Consider the following 18,456-nt stretch of genomic DNA (forward strand, 5'->3'; position numbering starts at 1 on the left):
TGAAAAGAATAAAATACTTAGGAATATATCTACCTAAAGAAACAAAAGACCTATATATAGAAAACTATAAAACACTGGTGAAAGAAATCAAAGAGGACACAAATAGATGGAGAAATATACCGTATTCATGGATCAGAAGAATCAATATAGTGAAAATGAGTATACTACCCAAAGCAATCTATAGATTCAATGCAATCCTTATCAAGCTACCAACGGTATTTTTCAGAGAACTAGAACAAATAATTTCACAATTTGCATGGAAATACAAAAAAACCTCAAATAGCCAAAGCAGTCTTGAGAAAGAAGAATGGAACTGGAGGAATCAACCTGCCTGACTTCAGTCTCACTACAAAGCCACAGTCATCAAGACAGTATGGTACTGGCACAAAGACAGAAATACAGATCAATGGAACAAAACAGAAAGCCCAGAGATAAATCCACACACCTATGGACACCTTATCTTTGACAAAGGAGGCAAGAATATACAACGGAGAAAAGACAATCTCTTTAACAAGTGGTGCTGGGAAAACTGGTCAACCACTTGTAAAAGACTGAAACTAGAACACTTTCTAACACCATACACAAAAATAAACTCAAAATGGATTAAAGATCTAAATGTAAGACAGAAACTATAAAACTCCTACAGGAAAACATAGGCAAAACACTCTCTGACGTAAATCACAGCAGAATCCTCTATGACCCACCTCCCAGAATATTGGAGATGAAAGCAAAAATAAACAAATGGGACCTAATTAAAATTAAAAGCTTCTGCACAACAAAGGAAACTATAAGCAGAGTGAAAAGACAGTCTTCAGAATGGGAGAAAATAATAGCAAATGAAGCGACAAAGAATTAATCTCAAAAATATACAAGCAACTCCTGCAGCTCAATTCCAGAAAAATAAATGACTCAATCAAAAAGTGGGCCAAAGAACTAAACAGACATTTCTCCAAAGAAGACATACAGATGGCTAACAAACACATGAAAAGATGCTCAACATCACTCATTATCAGAGAAATGCAAATCAAAACCACAAGGAGGTACCATTTCATGCCCGTCAGAATGGCTGCTATCCAAAAGTCTACAAGCAGTAAATGCTGGAGAGGGTGTGGAAAAAAGGGAACCCTCTTACACTGCTGGTGGGAATGCAAACTACTACAGCCACTATAGAGAACAGTGTGGAGATTCCTCAAGAAACTGGAAATAGAACTGCCATATGACCCAGCAATCCCACTGCTGGGCATACACACCGAGGAAACCAGAATTGAAAGAGACACGTGTACCCCAATGTTCACTGCAGCACTGTTTATAATAGACAGGACATGGAAGCAACCTACATGTCCATCGGCAGGCGAATGGATAAGAAAGCTGTGGTACATATACACAATGGAATATTACTCAGCCATTAAAAAGAATATATTTGAATCAGTTCTAATGAGGTGGATGAAACTGGAGCCTATTATACAGAGTGAAGTAAGCCAGAAAGAAAAACACCAATACAGTATACTAATGCATATATATGGAATTTAGAAAGATGGTAACAATAACCCTGTATGCGAGACATCAAAAGAGACACAGATAAATAGAACAGTATTATGGACTCTATGGGAGAGGGCGAGGGTGGGATGATATGGGAGAATGGCACTGAAGCATGTAAATTATCATATGTGAAACGAATCGCGAGTCCAGGTTCAATGCATGATACAGGGTGATCAGGGCTGGTGCAATGGGATGACCCAGAGGGATAGGATGGGAAGGGAGGTGGGAGGGGGGTTCTGGATGGGGAACACATGTACACCCATGGCGGATTCATGTCAATGTATGGCAAAACCAATACAATATTGTAAAGTAAAAAATAATAATAATAAATAAAGATAATGGCTGAGGAATTTCCAAACTGATAAAAGACGCCAAGCCACAGTTTAAGAAGCTCTGTAAACCCTAAGGAAAGAAAAGCCAAACATAAGCACATCAAATAACACTGCTAAAAAACTGCTAAAGACAAAAAGGAAAATCTTAAAGGCCAGAGAAAAAGATATGTATTACCTTTAAAAGAACAGTTAATTAGACCGATAGCTGATTTGCCAACATAAAAAATGGGAATTAAGTATCTTCAAAGTACTGAAAGAAAATAATTGTCAGTTGGTTACTTATACCCAGCAAAAAAATCCTTCCAAAATGCAACAAAATTTAGACACTTTGAGACCAAAAGAAAAAAAAAAGAATAGCAATGAGTTCATTACTAATAGAACAAAGAAGAAAATACTAAAACTAAAGGGTGTTCTTCAAGCAGAAAGAAAATAATTCTGGATGGAAACATGGAAATTAGGGAGGAATGAAGAATAATAAAGCAACAATATCTCCTGGGGTTTAAAATAAATGAATCTATGTACCTGAGTGGAATTCAACATCCACCTAACATGTAGAAAGTTGAAAAGAACACTGCTTTCCATGTAATGATAAATAAAATCAAACGACATAGTAACTTTTCTTAAATGATCAGGAAGCTCAGGTCCCAGGACAAGCAAGTAAACTAAAATTTAAAGACACCTCTCCAAGGAGACAGAAGACAAGCGTTGGTTCACCTGGGGCAGGACAAACAAGAAAGATGTGGAACACCAAGACAACCAAGTAATAAAAGTTCAATTAAAATTATTAACAACTGATCAAGACTGAGGGTGGGCTAGTATGAACTATAAAACCCCTGAGACTCAGGGGGAATTCACACCACCCATAAGCTCTTATCCTTGCAACTCCACCAAATACTCAGAGGAGAAAGAACAGGGGTAGAGCAGGAGACTAGAGAAAATCTCTTTGGTGGTACCGTCCTGGAGGACAGGTGTAGCCAAAACTGCAGAAAGGATACAAAAAGCTCTGACTAGACCCTTCTCCTCTACTGAATAAAAGTCTTAATTGGTGTGGGAGGGGCAGCAAACCATGTCACACACCCCACCGCCCAACCCACTGCTATTATACTAAGGGTAACAGAAGAAACCCTCCACCCTACAGGGCAGGGCACAAGGTCTTGAGCCCATCATACTATAATAACATCACCACCACAGAGGTCTCCTACCCCGAAGGAAGGGTAAAAAAATGTATCCTGCACAAGACCCACCAGATGCAAGACAGAGTGTGAATGCCACAGGGGATGACAGAATCACCGAGAAAGCCCCACCAATGAGGACACTGGACACTGGAGGTGCTGAAGACTATGTACCGCAGATGAGGGCAACAGGGAATGATCCCACCTCCAACTCTTCCAAACAAACAAATGCTAAACACATCATATTCAAACTCATGAAAGCCAGAGATAAAGAAAAATATTGGAGGAGAAATCCTTTTTCCTTACTACTGAGGCACCCTTGACTGCAACAGTTCAATTGTAGTACTTTATACTGTAATTATTTGGGCCTTTGTTCATCTTTTCTAATAGATTGTAAGCTCTTCAAAAGGAAAGAACAACCTTAATTATTTCTGCATTTTTCAAAAATTCCGTAGCCAGAGCAATATAAAGAAATATATATTAAATCAGAGGCTTCCAAGGTGACTCAGTGGTAAAGAATCTGTGCCAATACAGAAGATGCAAGTTTCAATCCCTGGGTCAGGAAGATCCCCTAGAATAGGAAATGGCAACCCACTTCAGCATTCTTGCCTGAAAAATCCCATGGTCAGAAGAGCCTGGTGGGCTGTAGTCCATAGGGTCATAAATTGTTGGACACAAAGCACATACGCACATATTAAATTACTAAATATGAAGCAAAATGACAAGATACTATCATCTCATAAATCTATAACACCTCTTTGACTTCCCCAACACAAAGCCAATTCTTTTGCTAGGTAGCTGGGATACTTACTGGCTTGGGAGTAAGCTGTTAAGAACAGAATCCACAATGTTTAGAAAGTGAAAGAGCAAGAGAAAACAAGCAAACCAGTTCTTACAGATAAAGAAAACAAGGGCTCTGAAAGGATGAGATGTTTTTCATTCAGAGTCCTCATTTGCTGAACTCTGCTTGCTTTTCTGTATGGAGCCTTAGTTTTGTTTTGTTTTCAATATATATTTTGCTTTAGCAATGAAATGAAGCTCAATATTTTCCTATCCAAAATCTGAAGATTTAAGAATCTCAAAAAAATCTCAGCGAAGGAAAACTTAAAAAGTCTTCCCTAACTGGAAATCTTTTCTAGAATGACCTTACTTTGAAATATTACCAGTATTTCTGAAATAGCAAAAAAAAAGAGAGAGAGAGAAAAGCAGGTTATCTGAGGCAACTAAACCAAATATAAAATCAGCATCTTCTAATGTTCATTATGTTATCATAGTTTTTTGTTTTTCAACTAAACTAAAATAAGATGGCAGCTATATGTATTTCCTAGGACAGTTCTAGAAGAGTCACTCTTAGAAAATTCCCATACTGTTCCTTGTGTAAATGTGTCAAGTGGAACCAAAGTGAAAAAAGAACTGTCTTCTCATTTCAAGCATCCTTATTTATCTTGATACTGCCCCACCCACTGGTCAATGGTGCCTCTCTTTTCAAATAGTTGTTCTTTGGAACAAGAATAAGACAAGAATGACCTCTAAAGAAACCTGGGAAACTTGAATATCACAATCTTCTAAGTAAACTGTCAGTGAAAAATTACCCAGGATGATATTGCCAGTACTATATATTAAGAGGTCATAATTTGTCCCTTTATTTTGAATTCCATGAGGGTTTAAAAATTGTTGGCATCCAAACAACAAGCAATCTTGTTTTAATCACTGAGTCATTAAGAAAATACAACCAAATCCTGACAGTAGACCCTATAGTACATTGCTCACTGTTCTTCCCCTCTGCTAAGCTGCAGAAAGAAGAAAGGAAAAAGGATTCTTTACAAGGAGAGAATAAAGCACTTACACTTCATAGGACTTTCTAGCCACAGATGCCAGGTGCTACCCACTGAAATCCAGGCTTGAACTAAGCTCCACATTTCTGAAAGGACCATCTCAACGGAAGCCTGGGTGGGGCTCAGAGTCAGCAGGAGGAAGCTGCAGCTCCCACTAGCAGCACATTTCAAAGAGGCTGCAACAAGAGAACATTTTCCATTTAAGCAACTAATTCCAATCTTCCATTTCACAAAGCAGTAGCAGAACAGGCCTTTATATCAGTCTTTTCAAAAGATATTTCCAGGACTATGTGATGAATATGAAACAGGCAATGGCCCAGCAATCCTTTGACTAACGCGCTCCAAGTCTTTCATTATACTACTCAGCAGATCCTAAAAGTACGTGCCCTTTTTTCTTTAATAGTCACGACTGCTCCAAGACTCATTTCTACAATAACAGTTCTGCTGTTGTCAACAGAAACTGCTGAATCAATAGAAATCAGTGAGCAGACCCTTAACAATGCAAATCCATACCCAGATAGGGGCCTAAGGATTCATTAGCTGCCAAAAATCAGAAGCAGATTAGAGCTGCTAGTTAATCCTATACAAAAACTCCTCAAATTAAGTAGAATTACTCAGAATACAGAAAAGCTCTAACAAAAAGAAAATTACATTATGGAAATAAAGATATTTCAATGGGGAAAAAACCCAAATATTTCAATGGAATTTGAAAAGTAAGCATAAATGTGTCAGATTGTTGTACTTTTTAAAAGCATTTCAATTAATGAATAATACATTTATTAAATGTTTATAGTATACTGGAAGGAGAGGAAGACTAGGTAAGAGTACAGTATAAAAAACCCTTAAAAAACACTGTCAACCAGACAATGTAACATTTTTAGACATATGCCCTGTAACAATATGGTACAGAGCTAGAAACTCAGAATTTCCCAAATCAAGAAAAAATCATTTTCATGAGACAGGTAAAGAACAAACTAGTTTTATTAACCTGAAAAAGAGAAAGTAATTTATTTTTTAACTCAGTCAACTATCTTAAGTTTTTGTATCTAATCCGTTATGAAACTTTTACAAATTTAAGACAAATTGCTAGGTCTGTCACAAGTTACTTTCTAATGGTTTTCTTAGACAGTGAGGAGAGAAAATGATATGAATGGATATTAAAAAAATATAAGCTATAAGCTTATATTTTATAGCTCTCAAAAGATAACCATCACTACCTAAAACTGTTATCTTTCAAAATAATTTGTTTTGCAAGATGGCCTGAAATACAGAAACTATGATGAAATGAAACTTAGCTAATACCTTCACCACAGCAGTAATGAGTAAACAATTCCCAACTCCAAACACAGAGCCTAAGTGAAAAATAATCATAAAGCCCTTAGTGAGCTCCCAGAACCATAAAATACCCATGTTTGCATAAACAACTACTTTTCTAGAAGCAAAAAAGCTCATTTATAGAGATAAGTTCAGCCAATTTACATTTTCACAGCCATCCCCATAATAATTAAACAGATAATTAAAAGGGAGACATTATTTCCCTTATGGGAGGGAAGAGATTCCTGGCTAAAAATAATTCTTTAAAACATCAAAAGCTACTCAAATTCCAAAAGAAATACTCAAATACTGTTCAAGACAATTTTGGAAGACTGTAGTGCCCATATGTATCACTCTATCTTGATCTCAATGAGAGGAATCGGTTAAGACCAAATGACTACACCACTGTACACGGTGGTCTCCTCAGTTTCTGATTAAATCCCCGTGTTTCTGGGACAAGCATTTTCAAACAGTCCTGAGTCATAAAATAAACAAACTTTGGCTCAAATCTGTAGCTGTTGGTCACATATATTATGATATTGAGAAATTTTGCCAATATTTTTTCCCAACAACTATAAAGAATACCTATCCAGAATAAAAACCCTCAGTCACCTATACATGTGACTATTAACCCTCAAGACTGGCCCTGAAAAAGATATGTCTGGATCTGTAAGATCAACTTGGGTTAGGAGTGACTGAAGCTTGCATTCCTTGAAAATCAATTCACTGTGGACCTTACTAATTACATGGGGCAGCCCTGCTTTAAAAGTAGAAAATGCCAAGCTTGAAGCCATTTCAAGCAAATGAGTAGCCCATACGAGGGCTTCCTAAAAGCCAAAAATATGGGAAATGGATTTCCTTTAATCACTGGTCTCCATTCCTGCCTATCTGAACAAGTTTTTTATAACAACTCATATCAACCTGAAGAATGAGAATACTATTAAGACATACTAAGCTACACTAATACTCTGCTGAAGATTAAGTTTTTTAATCATATAGAAATATGAGATGTCTAGCTTAAGGTTCGGAGAAGGCAATGGCACCCCACTCCAGTACTCTTGCCTGGAAAATCCCATGGACGGAGGAGCCTGGTAGGCTGCAGTCCATGGGGTCGCTAAGAGTCGGACATGACTGAGCGGCTTCACTTTCCCTTTTCCCTTTCATGCATTGGAGAAGGAAATGGCAACCCACTCCAGTGTTCTTGCCTGGAGAATCCCAGGGACGGCGGAGCCTGGTGGGCTGCCGTTTATGGGGTCGCACAGAGTCAGACACGACTGAAGCGACTTAGCAGCAGCAGCAGCAGCAGCTTAAGGTTTAATAAAAAATGCATTATATAGTGTCAGAAAACTCTGAATGCTTCTGTAAAAATATACCTTTTTAGGACCAGTTCTAAGTATATTCTTCTGCTTTAGGGTCATATGTATAAAGGGTATTAATAATGGCTGAGACAGAAAATACAAGTAACAATTAATACAGAGAAAAACTGAAAAGAAGAGTGCTATGGGCTTGGGGGAAAAAAAGTGAAAAACATGTAAACTGTTAACAGAAATTTCTTACCAAAAGAAAAAAAATACAAATTTCATAATATTTTTATTTTGAGAAGTCTAACCAGAAAGAGGAAAAAATTAAATTGATACTTTCAAGGGGTTCTGCATGCCAAACACAACAAAATTATTCCCATTAGCAGTACTGTGAACTTCCAATAAAGAGAAATAAACTTCTCTCTAGAACTTCACCAGTTTAAAACATTCTCTGGTAACATTTCAGTACCCGAGTACACGCTAGGGAAATACAGGAGAGACAATCTGAGCAAGCTCAACTTTCTAAGAATTGAATCTGTTTTTAAGTTCAACAGAGCTTATGAGACTTCTCTAGTGGTTAAGACTCTGAGCTTCCACTGTAGGAGGCACGGCTACCTGGCTGGGGAACTAAGATCCTGTATGCCACACAGTGCAGTCAAAGAAAGGGGGAGGGGGGAAGAGTTTAAAATTCTATAAAATCTAGAAAATAGCATGTCAGTTCCTCAAAAAAAAACACAAAAAACACAGAATTACCATACAGTCCAGCAACTCCCCTTCTGGTGATATACTCAAAAGAATTAACAGAAGGGATTCCAAAAGGTATTTCTACACCTGTCCTCATAACAGCATTATTCATAATAGCCAAAACGTGGAAGTTACCCAAGTGTGTACCAACAGATGAATGAATAAACAATATGTGGTACATACATACATTATTATTCAGCCTTAAAAAGAGATGAAATTCTGACACATTCTACAACATGGATGAAACCTGAAGGCGTTAAGTGAAACAAGCCAGTCACAAAAGGACAAATACTGTATGATTCTACTTATATGAGGTGCCTAGAGTAGTCAAGTTCATGGAGACAAAAGGCAGAATGGTGGTTGCCGGGAACTACGGGGAGAAATGGGGAGTTAATTAACTATGTTTAATGGGTACAAATTTTTCAGTTTTATAATACGAGAAAAGTTCTGGAGATGGATGGTGGTGATGGTTGTACTGTATTATTCTATTCATAAGGTACTTAGAGTAGTCAAATTTATAGAGGAAAAAAAGCAGAATGGTGGTTACCAGGCGCTGAAGAGAGGAGGGAATGGAGAATTATTCTTCAACAGGTACAGAGTTTTAGTTTGGGAAGATGAAAAATTCTAGAGATAGCACTGATTGTTGTTCAGTCACTATGTCATGTCCACTCTTTGCAATCCCATGGACTACAGAACCCAAGGCTTCCCTGTCCTTCACTATCTCCTAGTTTGCTCAAACTCATGTCCATCGAGTCAGTGACAACTCATCTCATCCTCTGCCACCCCCTTCTACTTTTGCCTTCAATCTTTCCCAGCATCAGAGTCTTTTCCAATGAGTCGGCTCTTCACATTAGGTGGGCAAAGTATTGGAGCTTCAGCATCAGTCCTTCCAAAGAATATTCAGGACTGATTTCCTTTAGGATTGACTGGCTTGATCTCCTTTCTGTCCAACCGACTCTCATGAGTCTCCAGCACCACAATTCAAAAGCATCAATTTTTTGGTGCTCAGCCTTCTTTATAGTCCAACTCTCACATCCGTACATGACCACTGGAAAAATCATAGCTTTGACTATATGGACCCTTGTCAGCAAGGTGATGTCTCTACTTTTTAATATGCTGTCTAGGTTTGTAGCACTGATTAACTTTCTAATATTTTGCACATTTTGAAATGTTTGTTTTTATATGATTATATTTAAAATTTTAGTAAAGACAGAGAATGAGATAGTTGGATGGCATCACCAACTCAATGGACATGAGTTTAAGTAAACTGCAGGAGTTGGTGATGGACAGGGAAGCCTGGCGTGCTGCAGTCCATGGGGTCACAGAGTCGGACATGATTGAGAGACTGAACTGAAATAAAACTATATTGATCATATTGTGGTGATGGTTGCACAACAACATGAATGTACCTAATACCACTGAACTATATACCTAAAAATAGTTAAAATGTTAAGTTAGAAAATGTAGCAGTGGGACTTCTCTGGTGGTCCAGTGGCTAAGACTCTGTGCTCCCAATACAGAGGGCCTGGGTTCAATCCCTGGTCAGGGAACTAGATCCCACATGCTGCAATGAAGATCAAAGATCCTAGATCCTGTGTGCTGCAACTAAGACACAGTGCAGCCAAATAAATAAATATTTTTTAGAAAATGTAGCACTGCCCTGGTAATTTTATATTGTTTCAAACCATTGACTCTGTCCAAGGCCTGGGAAGATGAGAAATAAACTAATCAAAATACAGGTGAATCTCACCAGATAATAGACTATAATGCTCACAGAAATACCATCACAAATCTTCATTCATAAGCTCCAATACAACAAGGATGTGAAATGACTATATTTCGACTGTCCAAGACTTGGAATGTGGCAATGCAAATAAGGAATTGATTTTAACTTTAATTAGCTCAAATTTAAATAGCCACATTAGCCATATGGGTAATGGCAATCATATTAGACAACATAACCAGACTGGTACACTATTATATTCAGTAGAAAGGTCTTCGGTTTTTACCACTTATATATTCCCATCTTCCAGCAATGCAAAGCATACAGTATTCCTATATTCACTGAACTAACTGACCCCACAGAAGTCATACAGGAACATTTTCTATTTTCTAGAAAGTCTGCCTTTCAAAAACAGGTTTAATAGTCACTTGACTGGAAGATGAGAGCAGAAGCATTAAAAGATGTCTAGATTTTCAGGTGAATCAAATCAATGACTGCATTGGAAAAATCAAAGATTCTAGGTTTTAGAACTAAAAAGAATCAAGAAACTCCAAAGAGGAAAATTACTAGGAAAGAACTTTGAAACTGATACTCCATGACCCATGACCTTTTAGTTATATTTAGAAGAAAATTCTCAAGGTTATGTGATAAACCAATGCCAACTTAGTGTATAAAAGCATGATTCGATTCCAGTTGATTTATGTCTTTGGATTCTTTTCATCATTCCCTTTTCAGTTTAGAGAGTGAACTAGGAAACTTCTGAGATAACCTCTAATCCACAGACTGTCTCCATAAAGGTAGTATCCTTCTAATCTAAGTTAAAAATTTAGAACAAATGAGTAGCACAGTTTATTAGCCTTATAAAGAGATGGTCTTTCCTTCCAATACCACACCCTTTACTCATTTTGGTTACTTAGAGGTAAACAATGGAAACTAAGTATTCAAAATAGTCCATTGTTAAATAGGCTTCTTTTACAATGTCTCACAATAATTTTCTTTCTTCTAAAACACTCTGAAGATATCAGTGATATCTGCCTATCACATAAAACAAAACCATGGCTCTAAGTTGTTTCCAAGAATTTTGGTGAAAAAAAGTTATGAGTAATGAAAGTAGATTCTTCTGAAAATGGCTATTTTATACAAATCTCAGAGAGAGAAAAGATGCTAATGGGTAGCATGGGCAGAACCATATCCAAATTACACCTTCATACCAAATCTATTGTCCCTAGGTTCCGTTAAAACTATACTAAATGGCTCTAAGGTTAGTAAAGTATGGGGTTCAGGGAAGTAAAGATAATAGTTTTTCAAAACGTCTATTATTCAAAGTGGTTTTGAAACAAACGGGTAGATTCTATTCCTTACCAATTTCATTTTTTTGTTATTTTCTTAGGGACTATACAGTTTTGGATGCTACTTTATATGGTATAATTTTAGTTACCACATTTTCTGTTTTTAACTAAAGTAGATTTTTTGGGCAGAGGTGGGGGCGCAACATGTGGCTTATGGGATCTTAATTCCCCAACCAGAGACTGAACCCTGGGACCCTCTGCAGTGAAAGCACAGAGTCCTAACCACTGAACCACAAGGGAATTCTTTATCAATTTCAAACTGAAAATTAAAACCTTATGATACTACACTAGCATGATTTGTTACTACACTAAAACGCTTTTTGTTTAAAATGTCACTTAGTGATCACTTCAAGACAGGATAGTTGTGGCAAAAAGTTCGTCTCCTTTTCTGTACTCAAGTCGTTCAAAGTATAAAATGGGAGTAATAAAAACTTATCTCATATAAAGACTGTTCTTTTAAAAGATTCGGAAGACTGAAAACAGAACATCACAGGAGGCTGAGTAATATTGTTTATTTTCAGTCACCCATGGATATGTTAGAGAAATGCAGCAAAAATAAACGAAATTCATAGATAAAGACAAATCTGAGTCATCCAACTGCCCCTTTGGAGATGCTACAAGCAGCTATGCGTTCAAGAACATTTTTAAGAACCTGTGTGTGTCAGGCATCTTGATCATTTACTAATCATGGTTTATTCCTTCAACTACGCATATCAGATTATATAAACTGAATATATAATATATATATAGATTATATAGATCTGTATATATTACAAACAGTCTATTGGGGCAGACAAAACAAGTTTTCAAAAAGGTAAAAACACAATAAACGCAATTAAAGTGCTTTAAGTGTTGGGGAAGGGGCGGAAATGAATTTCAGCAGAAGAGAATCAGTTAAGACTTTAGACAGAATTTAAGCTAGGCTTTGAAAAGATGGGTTAATTTCTTCATTTGAAGATAGGACTGGGAAAAAATAATAGGTAAGCACAAAGGTAAGAAAAATATCAATCATAAAATCAGACAAAGGTAGCATTTCCTCCCTCCTTCCCCTCAAAAAACCCATCTGCTTCCTTTGAGATACTACAGCTGTGTGAGTGCTGATGCAAAAAGACCCAGAAAAGAGGGAGTTCGAGGATACAAGCAAGACACAGGATAATCGAAAGATCAAGGTTCCTGAGAATTCAGAAGATGCAGAGCACTGAGATCTGACAGAAGCAACTGGATACATATGCTCAAGTTCTTCAAATCAGACGTGAAGGGATGGTGGTATACTGGAGAAAGAGGAGAATGACAGTGCTTGAAAAATACAAGACCTAACAAAGAAAAGCACCAGTCAATGGAATAAGGTTTTGATGAAATTCAAGAACTAAGTAAGACTTCTTAACTCAATCAAACTGACTGAAACATCAGTTTGCCTGAGGGTTCCTTCCAAAGTTAGAGTAAAAAGTTTCCCCCCCCCAAAGGTGAGGGAACCCACAAAGGCAATGCAAACATGAACAATATTAACAAAACTGTGAAAACTAGAAAGCGCGCGCGTGCGCGCGCACACACACACACAAACACTCAGTTATCTTGGGGACCCCACGGACTGTAGCCCACCAGGCTCCTCTGTCCATGGAATTTTCCAGGCAAGAATACTGGAGTGTGTTGCCATTCCCTACTCCAGGGGATCTTCCTGACCCAGGGATTAAACCTTTGTCTCCTGCATCTCCTGCAATGGCAGGTGGATTCTTTACCACTGCATCACCGGGGAAGCCCCAGAAAGCTAATGGGTGACTGTTAACCCTCTGAGCAGCTCTGAGAAAGCTGAAATTTGCCTGAGGGCAAGGAGGGACAAGGGATAAGCATGGCGGAAGCCAAGAGGCCAAACTGTAGGAAATCAACCCTAAATATTCATTGGAAGGATTGATGCTGAAGCTCCAATACTGTGGCCACCTGATGTTAAGAGCAGATTCATTGGAAAAGACCCTGACGCTGGGAAAGATTGAGGGAAGGAGGAGAAGGGGGCGACAGAGGATGAGATGGTTGGATGGCATCACCAACTCAATGGACATGAGTTTGAGCAAACTTCAGGAGATAGTGAAGGACAGGGAGGCCTGGCATGCTGCAGTCCAAGGGGGTCACAAAGAGTTGGACATGACTGAGTGACTGAACAACAACAACAATAAAGGGGGCAAACTAACTCATTTGCAAAATCCCAGAAAAGCTCAAGAATTGCAAGTACTCAAGAAGACAGAAACAGAAAACAGAACAAATGGAACAGGAAAGGAATGGGTTCAAAAACCTTTGTCAGCAGTTTAGTTTCCTAGATTTTCTCCCTGACTCTTGAGGGACCAGGATACTATAACTATCCTCTCACCATCACGTAAGACTCAAGGTTTACTTTGGAGAGACTACAGAAGAACTCTGGACTTTTGGACAACAGGCTCACCTATGGATGGGAGTATCATACTGAAAATAGATTAAATAAAGTCTATATACTTAGTGGTGAGATCCATCCTACAGCTCATTCTCCCACATGCCACCAGCAGCCTAATTTATAACTGCCCCGCCCCAACCCAGGAGAAGACTAGAGAACTCTCAGAGTAAAAAAAGTGGTCCAAGAAAAAAGACCAACAAAGACAATGAGAAAAAAGAGATGAAGGTTCCCTTTTCAATTATCTGTCAAATGAGGGAGTAATCCAAAAAAAGATCATGGGATCCAGGATTCAGTGCACCTAATACAAGAGAATGGAACTCCCTTAAGATGGTGAGATCCCAGGACTATAATTATGCAACAGACCTGGAGAGCAACCAGATCAGATTGGAGCAGGAAGATAGAGGGCTCTCAGGAAAGGTTTTCTTCCAATAAAAATGGAAACAGATTATCAGAGTGAACATACTAAGACGATATTTACACCTACTAACAGAATTTGGGATGGATCACTGTAGATACACAGAAAATAAAGCAAATGTTAAAAAAAAGAAAAAAATTATCACCAAAGTTGCACAAAAAATAAATTATCATGGTATGTATTTTTCATGATTCACAACGGGTAATGATATGACCAAAAATGTGGTATACCTATGTTAGAGTACGGGGTATGAAGAAGTGAAAGGACCCTAAATTCTCATCTTTCATAAGAGAAAGTCTATATAAGACTACTCTCTTTTTATCCTAAATCTTGTAAAACTATTTCCATTTTATAACTTTTAGAAAGTTTTTGAAGTCTGGTTTAAAACTTATTTTAACAATAATAACTCTTGTTATTAAGCTAACAATAGTTAATAACCTTAATTTTTATAAAAATTAAAATTATGTTAAGACTTCAAAAAAAACCAAAAGGTATTATATCACATTATTTGAGATTCTCGAGTCAGCAAAATAGAAGAATTTCAGTGGGTTACGTGATTAGAGCTCAATGTGTGAGTCAGTGATCTGGGGGGTTGGTGATTTTTTTAGCAATGACAAGATCCAAGATGTGACTGTGTGACTAGTTGACTGAGAAGAAGTAGTAAGGGAATTAAGAAGCCAATGTGTTAGCTGAATTGTCAATCCAGGCGCTGAAGATGACTAAAAACGATGATGTGTGACTGTGCTATTTTCCAGGTCCACTTTTCCACTCTTCACTACCATGTTTTCTGCCCTAGTATGCTTGACCTCTACAGAACAGATCAACAGGTTCCTGAGTCCCCTAGTTCAGGGCTGGGTTTGCCCGATGGGGAATCCCAAGAGGAAGTTAGGAGAATAAGGTGTAGATATTTATTCCTCCAACTTCCTCCCTGCAAAATCACCTCATGATGGCTAGGGCCCTTCAAATGAAAACTACCATTCCTCTCAGGGCAGTCAACTCCATACTCCTCTTGAGAGCTCAAGAAGTCACCACTACCTATCTTATTTCTTATGGCTTAGGGCTATTAACAGTTTGGCTACAGGTTTCTACATTATCTTTAATGGCATATTATATCCACATCTTTATAAATAGTACCCTTATAAAACAAACCCTTCTTAAATTAGCCTATTTCAAGTGTGCATCTGTTTCTGTTGGGACCTGACTGACTGTACACAGTGATAATGATGATGATGGTGAAGATGCAGGGCTGTAATAGAGACTCAGTTCAGCTCAGTCGCTCAGTCGTGTCTGACTCTTTGCGACCCCATGGACTGCAGCACGCCAGGCCTCCCTAAGCATCACCAACTCTTGGAGTCTACCCAAAGTCAGTGATGCCATCCAACCATCTCATCCCCTGTCGTCCCCTTCTCCTCTGGCCTTCAATCTTTCCCAGCATCAGGGTCTTTTCAAATGAGTCAGCTCTTCACGTCAGGTGGCCAAAGTATTGGAGTTTTAGCTTCAACATCAATCCTTCCAATGAACAGCCAGGACTGATCTCCTTTAGGATGGACTGGTTGGATCTCCTTGCAGTCCAAGGGACTCTCAAGAGTCTTCTCCAACACCACAGTTCAAAAGCATCAATTCTTCTGCGTTCAGCATTCTTTATAGTCCAACTCTCACATCCATACATGACTACTGGAAAAACCATAGCTTTGACTAGACGGACCTTTGTTGACAAAATAATGTCTCTGCTTTTTAATATGCTGTCTAGGTTGGTCATAACTTTCCTTCCAAGGAGTAAGCTTCTTTTGATTTCATGGCCACAGTCACCATCTGCAGTGATTTTGGAGCCCCCAAAAATAAAGTCAGCCACTGTTTCCCCATCTATTTGCCATGAAGTGATGGGACCGGATGCCATGATCTTAGTTTTCTGAATGTTGAGCTTTAAGCCAACTTTTTCACTCTCCTCTTTCACTTTCCTCAAGAGGCTCTTTAGTTCTTCACTTTCTGCCATAAGGGTGGTGTCGTCTGCATATCTGAGGTTATTGATATTTCCCAGATCACAAAAACTAACTAAACACTAAGACCCCTGGTGGCTTCTTCAGTGGTAAGGAATCTGCCTGCCAATACAGGAAAAGCAGGCCCAATCCCTGAGTCTGGAAGATCCTCTGGAGAAGAAAATAGAAACCCACTCCAGTATTCTTCTTGCCTGGGAAATCCCATGGACAGAGGAGCCTGGCAGGCTACAGTCCTTGAGGTCGCAAGAGTAAGATTCAACTTAACAACTAAACAACAACTAAGACCATATAAGAACGATTTTCTTATGTAGCCTACAGTGAGTCTTATTCCTTTCTCCTCTCATGTGGTCATCCAGGACTTGAGTTTCCGATTTTTTTTAAGTGTAATATTCAAAGTCAAGGTAGCAAATTTTAAATACTTATTATGCACTTACAGCCAAGGAGCCCTCAAAACGGCAGAGCATCTTTAAGTACTAGTTATGAGCTTTAAAAAAGAAATGGGAAGGGAGGGGGCAAATTTAAAAATATGCTTAGGCGTATGAAATGCAAAAATAAGAAAGGTAAAGACAACAAGATCACCAAGTACACATACCCACACAGAATTAAAGCAAAGCAAGGGTAAGTAGGAAAATGAGGGGAGGAAGCATAATGCACGTGATTCAAATGCACAAAATACAATGTATATAATAGGTTGCAATAAATTAATCCTCTCATTGAATGCTGACACAATTATCTGTAATAATCAAGGCAGCTTTGACATCTATATCTTATAAAGAAGGTAAAAATCAGGAGAAAGATAAGATTAGAGAACGGCAAAGATTTTCTGAAACCAGAATTGATTTTTTTTATGTTGCACTCCAAAACACAAGAAAAACTCACGTGGATAAGGATCGAGAAACCTGAGAAGCTACGAGAATACAACACTCAAACTAGAGTGAAAAGCAGCAAAGAACAGTTAAGATGTAAGCTACGACTGGAAAGGAATTACCGGACGTAACACCGAGACATCGAAGAGAGACGGATAAAGCATCCTTAGAAGATAAAGACCGGGATTGGATTTGGTTGAAAAAAGACAAAACGGAAAAGCAAGGCCTAAGAAGCAAGTAGTAGCAAGTGTAAAACTTAAGAGGAACAGATCGAAGCCACAAGCAAGAAGTATAGGACTTACAAATCACATTCTACGGGGAGGGGAAAGGGCCACTTCGCGACCGATCAGTGCAACTAGTTTCCGAAAAGCGGCGGCGATGTAGGTTCGCAGCCCCACCCCGCGGGAGCAGCTCCTCCCCAAGGAAGACCTCACGAGGCCAACCGCTGGACTCCAGCTCGAGCCTAGGTCCTATCTCGCCCTTGCCCCGCGGCGCAGAACGGCCTCTCCCGGCCCCTCACCGAACGCTGCAGCTCCCCAAGCCAAAACGAGGCGCGCTCCTTTCCGCTGGGATCTGGGTCGTGGTACAGCGCCTGCACTGCCTGGTACACGAGCTGCAGTGTCGGCTTTGCTCCTTCCATGGTGGTAGCGGTGGTGGCGGCAGCGACGGCTCTGGCTCTTCTCCCGAGGCTCCTCCGGTTGCTCCGCCCTCGCGCTTCCTCACTGTGTCAGCCACGGCCGCTCCCTGACTGGCGCCATCTCCTCTTTGGCCGTTACCAGGGCAGATGGGTTCCTCGTGGAAGTTACCCCCCTCGGAAACACAGGTTAGATCGTATTCAAGTTCCTGGTCGTTTTTCCGATCTTCCCACAAGACTCCACACTTCTGATTCCAGACGTCGGTGCTGCCTTCTTGATCTGCTGACTTGCCCTCCGAAGGCTGTCCCGGCAAGACAGAGACCACGAAGCTTACCTCAACAGCCTTTACCCGGACCGGAAGCAGCAGCACCAAAACCTTTGGCACACTTCCGTCTGGTGCTTTGTAAACGGCCTCCGTGCCGGCACGCCTCCTCTTTTCTCCCCGCCCCCTCCCGGAAGTGACCCTACAGGGGCTGGAGCCGGTAAGAAGTGGATCTCTACATTTCTTGCTTGGGACTGGAGCTCTGCGACTCTCGTGGCTTGCACACCTGTGCAGCTTTCCTCTCCTTGGCAATGGGTCCGAGTCTTTCCTCCCCCTTCCGACTTCTTCAGCCCTTCCCGGAGAATCCTTTAGCACCCCGGTGGACAAGTCGCGTCAATTCAACTGTGGCCTGACACTGACTGTACTGGAAAGCCCAAGATTACTTAAGACAGAAATTGTATGCTGACTCTAATGGAGGAGACAGACATACAATCAAATAACTAGCGTACAAACCTGGGAAATGTGCCATGTTGAAAAAAAGTAGAAAATGCCT

At 39.5% G+C, this 18,456-nt stretch overlaps 1 protein-coding gene across 12 annotated transcripts in view; it reads right to left on the minus strand.

The window, feature by feature from the left end:
• Nucleotides 1-18,003, minus strand: part of TNPO3 (transportin 3) — an 82,025-nt gene extending 64,022 nt beyond the window's left edge. For 4 of the 12 annotated variants that reach the window (XM_081531267.1, XM_081531266.1, XM_081531277.1 and 1 more), the window contains exon 1: nucleotides 17,527-18,003. In XM_081531267.1, the coding sequence (XP_081387393.1) occupies nucleotides 17,527-17,646 (120 nt within the window). In that variant the 5' untranslated portion in view covers nucleotides 17,647-18,003. Of the gene's footprint in view, nucleotides 1-4,889; nucleotides 5,055-17,308; nucleotides 17,466-17,526 lie in introns of those variants that run through there. The other 8 variants (XM_081531275.1, XM_081531270.1, XM_081531274.1 and 5 more) reach the window with 4 other exon arrangements.
• Nucleotides 18,004-18,456: the final 453 nt, after the last annotated feature.

The sequence above is a fragment of the Giraffa tippelskirchi genome, chromosome 10, assembly GCF_054371585.1.
Source record: "Giraffa tippelskirchi isolate mGirTip1 chromosome 10, T2T-mGirTip1v1.2.pri, whole genome shotgun sequence".
Taxonomy (NCBI): Eukaryota; Metazoa; Chordata; class Mammalia; order Artiodactyla; family Giraffidae; genus Giraffa; species Giraffa tippelskirchi.